Source organism: Lepidochelys olivacea, assembly GCF_965140295.1.
Source record: "Lepidochelys olivacea isolate rLepOli2 genome assembly, chromosome: 7".
In the NCBI taxonomy this organism is placed as follows: domain Eukaryota; kingdom Metazoa; phylum Chordata; order Testudines; family Cheloniidae; genus Lepidochelys; species Lepidochelys olivacea.
This window is the reverse complement of record NC_140417.1, coordinates 4,768,697-4,781,318: the sequence shown is the minus strand read 5'-3', so window position 1 is coordinate 4,781,318 and position 12,622 is coordinate 4,768,697. Positions and strand designations below refer to the sequence as shown.

General features: G+C 45.5%; 1 protein-coding gene across 8 annotated transcripts in view; it reads left to right on the top strand.

The window, feature by feature from the left end:
* Positions 1-8,574, top strand: part of CADPS (calcium dependent secretion activator) — a 382,629-nt gene extending 374,055 nt beyond the window's left edge. For all 8 annotated transcript variants that reach the window (XM_084635494.1, XM_084635496.1, XM_084635495.1 and 5 more), the window contains 2 exons: positions 5,496-5,600; positions 7,367-8,574. In XM_084635494.1, coding sequence (XP_084491620.1) covers positions 5,496-5,600; positions 7,367-7,546 — 285 coding nt within the window. In that variant the 3' untranslated portion in view covers positions 7,547-8,574. The remainder of the gene's footprint in view (positions 1-5,495; positions 5,601-7,366) is intronic.
* The last annotated feature ends 4,048 nt before the right edge of the window (positions 8,575-12,622 follow it).

The window sequence follows — 12,622 nt, the reverse complement described above, 5'->3', positions numbered from 1 at the left end:
CTTTCCCCTGCCTGGGCCACTGCCCTTTCTCCAGGGTAGGGATGCCCACAGTCACTCCTGTGATTGCAGGGCTTTAGCCACACCCACTCTAGGTAGTGAAAGGGAGGGTCTGGGAAACGTGGACCCCACCTCTTGCCCATACTCCAGCCCTGTTCACTCCATCCTCAGCTTTGCACTTCACTCTTCCCTCAGCCTTCCTCCTACCCTGGCTCACCTGCTTTCCCAGCCGCTCCACTGGCTCATTTCCCCATCCCCTTTCAGCTGGAAACCCCACTGCAGGTCCCACTCAGACCACAGTCCCCTTCACACTGGGGAGCCCAACCAGCAGACTACAGCTCCCTCTGTGTTTCTGTTCCCACTGAAAGGCAGGGACCTGCCTCTTATTTCCTGCTTCCCCTTCCCAGCAGGCCTTGCTCTCAGTCTATAGTCAGTCACATGTTCTGCGAGGAAATCTGGCACCTTGAACTGGAATCATAGAATCATAGAATATCAGGGTTGGAAGGGACCTCAGGAGGTCATCTAGTCCAACCCCCTGCTCAAAGCAGGACCAATCCCCAATTTATGCCACAAATCCCTAAATGGCCCCCTCAGGGATTGAACTCACAACCCTGGGTTTAGCAGGCCAATGCTCAAACCACTGAGCTATCCCTCCCCCCTAACTTTGGTCCAGTTTTTTTAATCAAGAAAATCACTTTCTAAAGCAAAGCAAAGGGATTTGACTCCCCACCTGCCAATAGAGGGCATGATCCAGGAGACCTTTGAACTCAGTCGAAAGACTCTGCAGAAGGGCTGCCTAGTCCCAGTGTTTTACAGTCCGTAGCTCTAACCAGCCACGCCATGGCTCACCCACTTGTTCTCCTAGCGATAGTAAAGGAACAAATTAAAATGAACCTGGTGCCCTAGGCAAAGTAGCTCCTTCGCACCACCTTTAGCCTGGTCTGCTGGGTCCAAACGGACTCCCTGGGGTGAATCAGACAATGTGCCGATCATGTGCTGCTTCTGGTGGATGTTGTGAGGCAGCCTGCACCCAGGAACATACTAGGAATGTGGGAAGGGGTCCGAGCCATAGATTGCCCCGACAAGTAGCCTTACTACTAATCTCTCACAGCTTCTAGGCACCGCGCAATGAGCCTGTGCAGGAAACCTCCGGTTTCTTCCATAGAAAACAGTCCATACAAACAATTAGCACACGGCAGGTTGGCTTGCTACCTGCTTTTTCAAACAGAAGAGGCTAAATGTCTCTCTGAAAAGCAGCTAAATCTGTCGTCCAAGGAGATCCTGGAGTTGGGGCTAGACAGTAGAGGGAGTGGGTACGGGTAGAGAGTGAAAGTGGGGAGAGGTGCCTCTCTTAGCTACTTCAGTGAGATCATAGGATCCTGTCAGACTAGCTAGAGAGGGTAAATGTGGGGCTACTGGAAGCCTTTCATTTAATCAGCCAAATGAATGTTATAAGGTATTCATATTCAGGGTACCCAGCACACAGAGGTTAATGTTTCCCAGATCACTAGACAGTAATTAAGTGCAGTATAATGAACATAGGACACCGGGATTTGAACTACCTGGTTCTCTCTGGGTTTAATTGGCTGAATGAGTCTGTCACTTTGTCAGCATGCTGCTGAGCTGTGTCTCGGAGCCTAGCCAGGGAAGAAGATGTTTTAATTATAAAAAGTTCAAAACAAAAAACAGGCCCTTTGCATTCTTTCAAGTACATCTTCACCGAGTTCTGCTCAGCCCTCATTGGAGATTGCTGCTAATTGGCATGTTAATTACAGGTCAGCCTGACAGCAGTCTTAAAACAAAAAGAGAAGGAGTACTTGTGGCACCTTAGAGACTAACCAATTTATTTGAGCATGAGCTTTCGTGAGCTACAGCTCACTTCATCAGATGCGTGCCGTGGAAACTGCAGCAGACTTTATATATACACAGAGAATATGAAAAAATACCTCCTCCCACCCCACTGTCCAGCTGGTAATAGCTTATCTAAAGTGATCATCAGATGGGCCATTTCCAGCACAAATCCAGGTTTTCTCACCCTCCACCCCCCCACACAAATTCACTCTCCTGCTGGTGATAGCTCATCCAAAGTGACAACTCTTTACACAATGTGCATGATAATAAAGTTGGGCCGTTTCCTGCACAAATCCAGATTCTCTCACCCCCTCAACCCCCTCCCAAAAACCACACACACAAACTCACTATCCTGCTGGTAATAGCTCATCCAAAGTGACCATTCTCCCTACAATGTGCATAATTAAGGTGGGCCATTTCCAGCACAAATCCAGGTTTTCTCACATCCCCCCCACCCCCATGTGTGTGTGTGTGTGTATGGGGGTGGGGGAGATGTGAGAAAACCTGGATTTGTGCTGGAAATGGCCCACCTTAATTATGCACATTGTAGGGAGAATGGTCACTTTGGATGAGCTATTACCAGCAGGATAGTGAGTTTGTGTGTGTGGTTTTTGGGAGGGGGGTGAGGGGGTGAGAGAACCTGGATTTGTGCAGGAAATGGCCCAACTTTATTATCATGCACATTGTGTAAAGAGTTGTCACTTTGGATGGGCTATCACCAGCAGGAGAGTGAATTTGTGTGGGGGGTGGAGGGTGAGAAAACCTGGATTTGTGCTGGAAATGGCCCACCTGATGATCACTTTAGATAAGCTATTACCAGCTGGACAGCGGGGTGGGAGGAGGTATTTTTTCATATTCTCTGTGTATATATAAAGTCTGCTGCAGTTTCCACGGCATGCATCTGATGAAGTGAGCTGTAGCTCACGAAAGCTTATGCTCAAATAAATTGGTTAGTCTCTAAGGTGCCACAAGTACTCCTTTTCTTTTTGCGAATACAGACTAACACAGCTGTTACTCTGAAACCAGTCTTAAAACACACCTCTGCTGTGATGCCTACAAAACACTTGACCCTGGTTAGGCTGAAGGGTTACAGGAAACAAAACTGATAGAATGGGTTAAACCAGGGGATGCAAGTTAAGTTGGGAAGCAGAAACTGAATTATAAATGTGGAAAAGCTGCCCTGTGCCCAAAGGCCCCAGGGAGAATGGAAACATCCTACGGAGGCAGAGCTGGAGCAAGGTTACAATTGACTTGGGACAGAAAACCTCCCCTTGAGTCGGGGAAAGGAGTGGACGCCGGGCCAGGGTACAATGAATAGGGAGTGGTCTGACTACAGGACCTCTTGAGCCCTTTCTCAGCTACCTCAGAGATCCTCTGCAGATTCAGCAGCTGGGGAAGTTCTGTGGCTCCCTGGGTTAGGAACTCAATGACTGGTCTGTACTGATCTCTGCGAAGCTGGAGAGGGACACCCAGATGCCGTGGTGAGGGGTGCCCAGGAAAGAACCTCAATAAGTAGGTGAGGAGGAGCTAGATGAGGGAAGTCGTCCCATCAACACAGGGAAATGTAGTGCAAGAGACCCATTTAAAGGTGTATTCGGGGGCAGTTATGGTCAGGAAGCCTTTGAACGCACAGTACCTCCAGCGGCCATCTTCACCAGGCACCAATAGGAGCTGAGTGGTGAGAGGGAGAAGCATGGGGCATGTGCATATATCCCTGAGAGAAACAAGTTGAGGGGGTTTTACTTCTCGCTGTCCCCTGTTTCTTCCATGAGGACACATTCCCCTGCAGAGGGAAAATTCATAGGAGAGGCCACAGGTTTCCATTGCCCTAGGCGTAAGGAGGAACGGGGGTCCCATGACTGGTAGCAAAGTCTGGAGTAGGCGGTCAGAATGAGGCACCAGGTTAGACTCCACACTTCTTGCCTCTAGCGCCCTCTGTGGCTATGACGTGTCTCGATTGCCTGCTGTTTGGTCGGAGTACAGATCTGCAAAACCCAACCCCAGCATGATCCATTAATATTAAAGAGGGAATTTTGTTAGTGCTGAAATGTGCAAGTTATACTAACATGGGCCTGACCCTGTGCTTTTTTACCCTAGTTTTACACCAGAGTAACTACATTGAAATCAACAGAGGATCTCTAGCGTAAAGCTGGTGGGACAGAGGGAGGAATCAGGCATCAGTGCCTTGGTCAATTTTCATTTTTTCCCTTTGCAATTAACTTTTTTTTTGGGGGGGGGGTTGTTTTTGTGAGTGTCTGATGAACTTAGAGGTCTGGCTGGGAGAACAGCAAACCTCAAAGGATGATGTCCAAAGAGGGCTAAAAAAGAGAGTTTCACTAATGGGGACATAATCGAAGAACTGAACTGCCTCGTTCTGCTTTACAAGAGAAATAGAAATGTCAGCCCAAGTTTGAAGTCACATTGACAAAAGATGTGAATGCCCAACAGACACCCTGTCTTAGGGAGGGTTGGAGTGGGGAGGGGAGAGCATTAAAAGCATTTTCAACTAGCACTTGTTTAAATTTCCACTCGTCTCTGGTGCACGTATTGGCACACGTGAAAAGTCATAGTACAGCGTGATGTGTGCGCATCCTGTGTGTGTGAGAGAGAAGTTGTGTGTGCATATCCCTCTGCACAAGCAACTTCTGAATTCAGTTTCAGTTGGTCTTTTGATAATACAAAGTGGAATGAAAACTGGTGACATTTTAAGATTTGATTTTTTTCCCCCTTTTTATCCTGCCGTTTGGGAGCGTTGCTCAGTCATATGTCTCCGAGTGAGATGGATGAATATCGGAGCAGTGCTCTAACCCCATAGCCCACCAGAGACTTCTTGCTCTGCAGGGGCGGCAGTCTGCCGTGACAGCTGCGAGCATTTTTCACAGACGAGAAGCAAAAGTTCAGCCCCTTGAGGGGAGCTATAATTTCAACATCTTGAAATTAGCTGTTTTTGCTATATGCTTTTCCATCTTTAGCATTGTTGAGACTGGAGCAGACAGGGCAGCCAGTGCTGTATGCTCTTATGACAGGTATCCTAGCCCTGCAGTTACCATGTACTGATATGATCAGGTTGTATTAGAATCCCCTAGTACATACAGTCTGCTCCCTTTAGGGAATCAGAGACCTCCTACAGCGGATTGGGTGTGAAATTTCAAAGAAGGTAAGTGGCAAAGAAATCACTGGGTTTGATGTGGTTAGTGGCAGGGTCATGGTGGAACAGCTGTAAGAAAAGCATTGGGATAAAACTGGCATCCTGGCTGGCAAATCAAATCATTGGCAAAGGTGGTACTGCCCACCCTTCCTGTGGAAAAGCCAGCCATGCTGTTGCTCTCCGTTACCATCCAGAGATGTTCCTTGTTGAGGCGACTGTGGATGGATGAGTTGTGCTAAAAGTCTGTAGTCCTGTGGTGCATGTTTTATTTAATAATCCCTTTTTGGGGGTGAGAGGGGGAGAATCTGATTATGAAAAAGAAATGCTCATTCATTGAAATTCTGCTTTTAAAAAAATTCCCTAGTAATCCTGTCATAGTCATTTAACAGGTTGGCAAATAGAAAAGGTCAGTCCTGATTGTATATGCCTGTTCGCAGATTGTGTTTATTCATGATACTCATGGGATGTGTTTGCTGGAGAACTCTTGTCTCTCTTGCAGCAATGGTATACCAGCTCCATGAATGTCATTTGCACCTGGTTAACAGACCGCATGGACCTGCAGCTTCACATTTACCAACTGAAAACTCTTATTAGGATGGTAAAGGTAATAATTTTTATGTGACTTTGCAAACCTCTTAGCATTCGAAGCACTGTGTGTGGTAGGTTTTCTTAGAGGAAATGTATTCTGTAGCCAAGCAAGTAAATCATTAATTAGAACAGTTTATATTAGGTGCATATGAGGATACTGTAAGTACAAAAATTAATCAAAGGGAATTTGAGACAGATACAGATTAGAAAAATACTTTGCACAATTATAAAGTAGTTATTTACACTGCAAGGGGGGAAATATATTATTGACATTTAACCCTAATTCTACAATAAACATTCCAAAAATTGACTTTTTTATGTGCAAACATGTTGATCCTACCAATTAATCCTTTTTAACTTGGGGTTTAATTTTAAAAAATTCCAACATTTGGTTGAAGGGAAATATTTACTCCCCAAAATCTGTAAGTATGTCTTGTGCTTATTGTCAGAATGCAAATCATGATTGTTCTCGTAGTTAACTGAATTAGTTTCTTTTACAATGGGTGTATACAATCAGCAATAAGGGATCACAAACGTGAGATAACATACCCTGAAAGTGGCATTTTTTTCCTGTGCATGCGTGCGTGTCTTGGACTAATGATAATTATTTCAGTGTGAAATCACAGTGGTTTACGTGAAATAAGATCACAGAAGGGGGTAAATACGTTTTTTGATCATTTTAGGTTCTATCTGATGCTTTTTGGCCTAGTGGTTTAAAATGTTTTGTCTTTTCCTCTACACCAAGAACAAATCAAAGCATAACGAAATTACAACTGAAATGTGCTAAATGTACTTTTCATAGATTGGAGCAATAGGCACCAGCAAATAATCTCTATTTGTTAATTCGCTGAGGAATTTTTTTTTCTGGGTTTATTTTCTTTTAAAGCCAATATTGCTTTGGGTAGCTGCTAGAACTAATTTGAGCATGTTCTTGTCCACAAGTAACTACCTCACCCAGTTCCTGGTTTATAGTGTGTTATTAAATTAATGGTGTTACTACCGGAGTCTTACCTCACAGAGATCAATCAAGAAGGCTCTAAACCTAAATTCAGATACAAAGAGGTTAATTTTAATTCTTAACTACCCAGGAAACTTCTGTAACTTACCAATAGCTGCAGACGGTGGAAGGAGGGGAAGATATAAACATATACACGTATGCACAGTGTGTTTGTTTTTGACATATATATTCAGTGTCTCTAATGTGCAGGACATACTTGTCAACAAGATTTGAATTTTGTAGATAGGAGTATTTATTTTAAAATATTTTCATTTCACTGGAGTAGAGTTTTGGAACCATGTAACCATGTCTCTATCTGATACGGGGTTTTTATTTTATGAGGAAAAATAACTACGTATTGCAGCAATACATTGCCAAGGGAAACAGGATACATCCCAATTTACTTTGCAGCTTGTGCATCGTTAACACAGTGGGCACCGATCCTGAAGTCCTTACTCAGGCAAAACTCCCGTTGAAGTGGCCAAAAGTGGCCAGAGTCTCATTTACACAAAGGCCACTTCCTATTTCTCTGTCAGTATAAAGGGGGCACAAGTTACAGTTACACCCACTGCAAGGCATCGCTGCATTGCCTCCGCCATGTCAAATGCCCTTCATGTCCGTGATGTCAGTGGAGTATGTCCATTGACGTTAATGGCCCAGTGATGCAGGACCAGGTCCTTTGTTTGATGCCTCTTAAAATGAAGCATGAGAAATTTGTGTTTGGGGAATTAAACTTGACTTTGTGCTGTTTGTCTCTCCCTCCCAACACGTCACTTCCATCCTAGAAAACCTATAGAGATTTCCGATTGCAAGGAGTGCTGGACTCCACCCTAAACAGCAAAACCTATGACACCGTGCGAAACCGGCTGACTGTAGAAGAAGCCACAGCATCAGTTAGTGAAGGCGGAGGTCTACAGGGAATCACAATGAAGGACAGTGATGAAGAAGATGAAGAGGATGATTAGATAATTCTGGTCTAGAGGCCCACGTGGTGGTGGCTTCTTCACCAGTGCATGTACCTAGTCTATTGTTCAGTTAGCCACATTAGGAATTTTTCTGTCCGCTCTAAATACCCATGAGAAGTTTACCAATACAATTGCCATTTTAGCTGTGTGGTAATAAGATTAGCACCTCTGTTTGATTCATTGGTTTCCTAATTTCATATCTATATGTTCATAAGCAATATGGAGCACCATTGTTTAATACTGTTAATGGAAAACTACATAGAATACATGCTAGGTGTGTCCCTGTTATAATTAAAGTTTAAACAATGCTTCATTAATGTACTGTATATACATTGATGGTAAATTGTTGTGAAGATGAGTGAATCAAGTACTTTCATTTCTTTGTTTCTCTTCTGTGGATGCCAGCTGCTTAAAATTAATAAAAACAGCTTTGTTTTTAAAAGAAAACTGAGGCTGTTACAAATGAGTTTTTTGTTCTCTGTTCATTTTTTAAAAATCCAGTTGTTTGAATCATTCTGTATCCCAGTTAATAAACCATGTGCTTCTCCTTAAAGATACAGTTAACTCCAGAGAGTGTATGTACCAATGGATTAGTAATTCTGATTGCCACAACAGGTAAATCCTGGCATAATGGATATATCCATGCCATGGAACAGTCCAAAGCAGTTGTTTTATGTCACCATTTGCCCCTCTAAATGTTTACATCTTGTTCGTTTCAAGTATCTGTGTATGTAAAAAGGCGACTTTACTTACAATCTTAGATTATAAAAAAGTGTTTATAATAATATAGGAACTTTTATTCCAGTAGACTGTTATCATAACTTAAATTCCTTTGTTTCACAATGTTTTTATCTATATGTCATGTACATTGCATTTTGACCAGTAACTGCATGTCCCTGATTTCCCCCTCCAGAAGCTGTGTAAAATAGTGGATCCATTTTGCTTTGGCCTTTTATAAGCCAACAGTTGTAAAAGTGTGGGAACTGTGGCTTTTCAATAAATAACTATTCAGATGTCCTGAGAATAAACTATGGAGTCGTTTTATGTCTGCCTTAGAAAAAAATGACAAGCTAAGATGTAAGAGTCCCTTCCCCCACCCCCTTCCAGAATAAACATGGTTTGGGGGGGCGGTTCCATGAGGGTGTTTCTACAGTTTATTGATTTAAGTAGATTGTTTTCTACTTCACTTCAAAGATCAAGGTGAGGAAGACATTAATAAGCACCCGTTCCAGACCAGGACCATACTCTATCTTCCCCAGGTAACAGGTGGAAATTCACAAAGGTAGTTAGGTGCCCAAGTTCCATTGATTTCAATGGGAGTTGGGGACCTAAATACTTTTATGAGTCTCACCTTAGGAGTTCCCAGCATCACCTTGGCAGTTAGTCCTGCTTTTTCTTGCACACACCACCTTGTGATCCATTGTTTTGGGGGCTAGCAGATGGTTTGTTCTTAAAAGTGGTTGCAGTTGTTCTGATGGTTACATGGTAATTGGCCTTTCCTAACACTTATCAAGGGCCTCCAGTTGTATTTTAACCTTCCTTCGCAGTGCTCAAAAAATCTGGTAGGAATTAAGAGTGCATGTTGCATGATGAACCTCTTAACTGAAGTTAAAACATGATGCCCTGATGGAAAGCTCCTTAGACTCAAAGTTTTACCGGCAAATTTAGTAGTGTTTCCCCTTCGATCTCTCACACAGTCTAATCAGACTCAAAATGCTCGGATGGAGAAAGCTGAATGAAGCCTAACACATACGTTTATGTCGCTGGCAGTGCAGTTTTAGCTGTGTCAGTCCCAGGCTATTAGAGAGACAAGGGAATGAGGAGCATCTTTCATAGGACTGTCGGTTGGTGGAGGAGACAGGCTTTCGACCTTCACAGAGCTCTTGACCTGAAGATGAAAGCTTATTTCTCTCTCTCACCAAAAGATGCTGGTCCAATAAACAGGCATTCAGCCTCTATGAATACTTAAAGCACGGGTGGGTGTAAATATCCATGTGCAGGCTGTAACTGAACTGAATGGACCTTGCCGTCCACTGTCAGGGGCACAGGGTTTTGACAAGCTCAGATCTATAGGTGGAAATCAAAACAGGCTTATCAGACAGGTAAAGAGCTGGCACTCACGGATGGGCCCCTACTAAATTCATCGGAGCCTTGGTTTCATGCTGCACGCTTTCCAATCACTTTCTAAGGGAGTCACAGAAGCAAACCAGTCCCCCCCTCGCATCATGCCCCCACACAACTGGGGAGGAGGTGCCCTGTTATAGCCAATGGCTCAGGATGTCGGAGGCATGTTTTCAGCCTTCTTCTAACCGATGTGAAACAGGGACTTACACCCAGGTTTTCTCTCTCGCCGGTGAGTGCCCTAACCACTAGCCTACTGGGTTGTTTTTTAATCAGTCTCTCCTGTTGAAGCTGTTCCACCTTGTATTCAGTAGTAATTGGGCCTGTGACCACGAGAGACTGACCCTGTAGCCTGGTGGGTAAGGCACTCACCTGGGAGGTGGGAGAGGCAGGTGTGAGTCTCTGCTCCAGTGAATGTCCAGTTATTGATAGAAAGTGGGAAAGCTCCCCTGAGAGAGAGAGCCTCCAGCACGCACTCCCCTCTGCCTGGCCATCTTCCGCGCTTTCCAGCTCAGCACTCTGGCCACTGGGCTGTTGGGGTGCGTGGTCTCTCAGGGCTGGGGCTTGGCCATGGAGCAGCCTCGCGGTAGCATTGCACAGGCCCCCTGGCAGAAGCTTAGGGGACTTCCACCAGTGGGAACTCAGCCTCCTAAGGGGGTAGGCAACAGCTGAACAGTGTTCTGTCAGTTGCACCTAAAAGTGGTTGCAAAGTGCCTATGTCCCTGTGTGAAACTCACCCTACAGGTCTTGACCAAGGACACACAGAGCCAGGGCCTGAACGCAGCTCTCCCAGGCCGGTGCCTTCACCACACGGTTCCCATATAGTCCTTCCTTGGCTGAAGCGGGCAGCCGCCGTCCCTGAGGAGCTTCTGCTGGGCAGGTGGCTCAGGCAAGACCCACACCTATGGAGGCGAGATTGCATCTGGCACAAACAGGCAGGAAATGCCACAGCCACACTGGCAAAACCCTTGTCCTTGTGTAATGTGAGACACCAGATGGGTCAGCAGCAGGGACTGACTCTGGGAGCTCTGGCTCTAGGAGCCGCGTCTGCCTGGCCTTAGCTTGAAGGCTGGTGCTGACATACAACGCTGTAGCTGGGGCCGGGCACTGGAGGTGGACAGGGAGCCACAGTACATTAGAGTGGGTTACATATGCCGAAGGAACCTCAGGCGAACAGGGTAAAAATCTCTCATTGTTTCTTTTCTTTTTTTTAATGATGCGGAACCAGGTGTTTTTAAACCCCGGAGACATCCAAGCAGCTCCTTGCGTCTGATGGGCCGAATTCCCATATACCAGAGACGCTACTGTGGGGATTTTTCCTCCAGTGACTAGGGCACAGCCCCTTAAGCTTGTTGGGAAAGCCAGACTTGGGCCTGGTCGGCGTCTAAAGAACATTTCAACCCAAAACCTAACCCAGCCCTGCCCCCCGACCCAGCTAACCCCCTTCCTACCATGTCAGTAGAGAAACCAACCTGGTTTGTGCTCCACCAGTGATTTACTCTGGGGAGGGGGGGAGTTGCACATAAAAAAGAACTGAGCAAGGTGCCAGCTGCTGGCTAACCGCTGTGGTCATGCCAACCCCACCCCCAACCAGGCCACTGTGGCAGCTGGGTTGGGCAAAGGTGGCTCTGCGTATCCGATTCGCCTCATCCCCTTTAATTATGCACAGCCTGGTTGGTGGGGTAAGTGCATGAACTGGGTGACTTGTTGGTAACAACCTCCCAGAGCTCATTGCAAACAACCAGGAGCAGAGACCCTGGAAGTGATGATTTGGGGCGGCTCCCTCAGACACACCATCTCAAAAATGGCCTGTTTCTACTTATTTGCATGTAACTCCAGGTTTAAAGCCCTCCTGGGCATAAACTACACGTGGACTAGGACTCAAACACACACAGCCTCTGGTGGGATCCTGTTACAGTCAATCTTAGCAGCTGTGCACACTTGAAAGGGGTTGATATACCAGCAAACACTCCCCCCACACACACACAGGAGAAGCTGCTTCTACCAGGAATTCTTTGGGCAGTATAACTTAACCCAGTTCCCCAACCAGAGCAAGCTATTCCAGCAAAGGGACTCTGTTTTTACCAGTATACCCTTGTCTAGCACGTCTGCCACCGTAGCTAACTGTGTTAGGGGGCAGGGGCTGGGAGAGCATCACACCCTGACCAACATCGCTATGCCAGAAAAACTTTTAAGTGCAGACCCTGCCAAAGCCTCTCCCGCCTTTATGGAAAGGCATCCAGCTAAAATAGCTTTGTTTGGCAGCGTTAATGCACGTGGCATGGATACTGGAAATGGAATCCACCATTTGTCTGACAAGTCTCAGCAGCTAGTCAGCCAATGTGTTTTACATTTCAACAGCTAGTGGTTTCGCTTCCTCGCTGTTACAATGCATCTGCCCTGGCCCAGGGGCATCTTAAACATTGCAGTTTTGGTCCTCAGTGAGGCAGAAAGGCAGAGATTTCCAAGTAAAAGGAAAATGGGTGTCCTGAAGCATAAAAAAAAATGCATGGATGAAGCAAAGATTGTTGGCATGTAGCTTTTTTTAAAAATGCAAAAATGACACCTCTGGGCTAGTGTGAGCCACTTTGGGTTGTTTTTGTGTTTAGTTGGGGTTTTTTTTTAATAAACCAACATAGGATTAAAGAATCAGCTACCAAAGCAAAAAATGTTCCTGTAATGACCAAGCAAAAAGTGACCCAAAGTAAAACACAGCCTTGTGTTTTCACATTTCACAGTTATTTCACAATTCACTGCAGCTGTTTTTCTGCCGCCTGATATTGACACATCTCAAGGCTGCAAAGCTCTGAGCCTTTCTGCTAGCTCCATGACTCAGCAGCTGTTGGTCAAGTGGCTGGACAGAGGCAGCATGCTGGACTGAGCCCATCTCAAGCTGATCACCTTGAAAAGTCCCTTTTAACCCTTCCCAAAATATAAACCTTCTCTGGGTTTCAG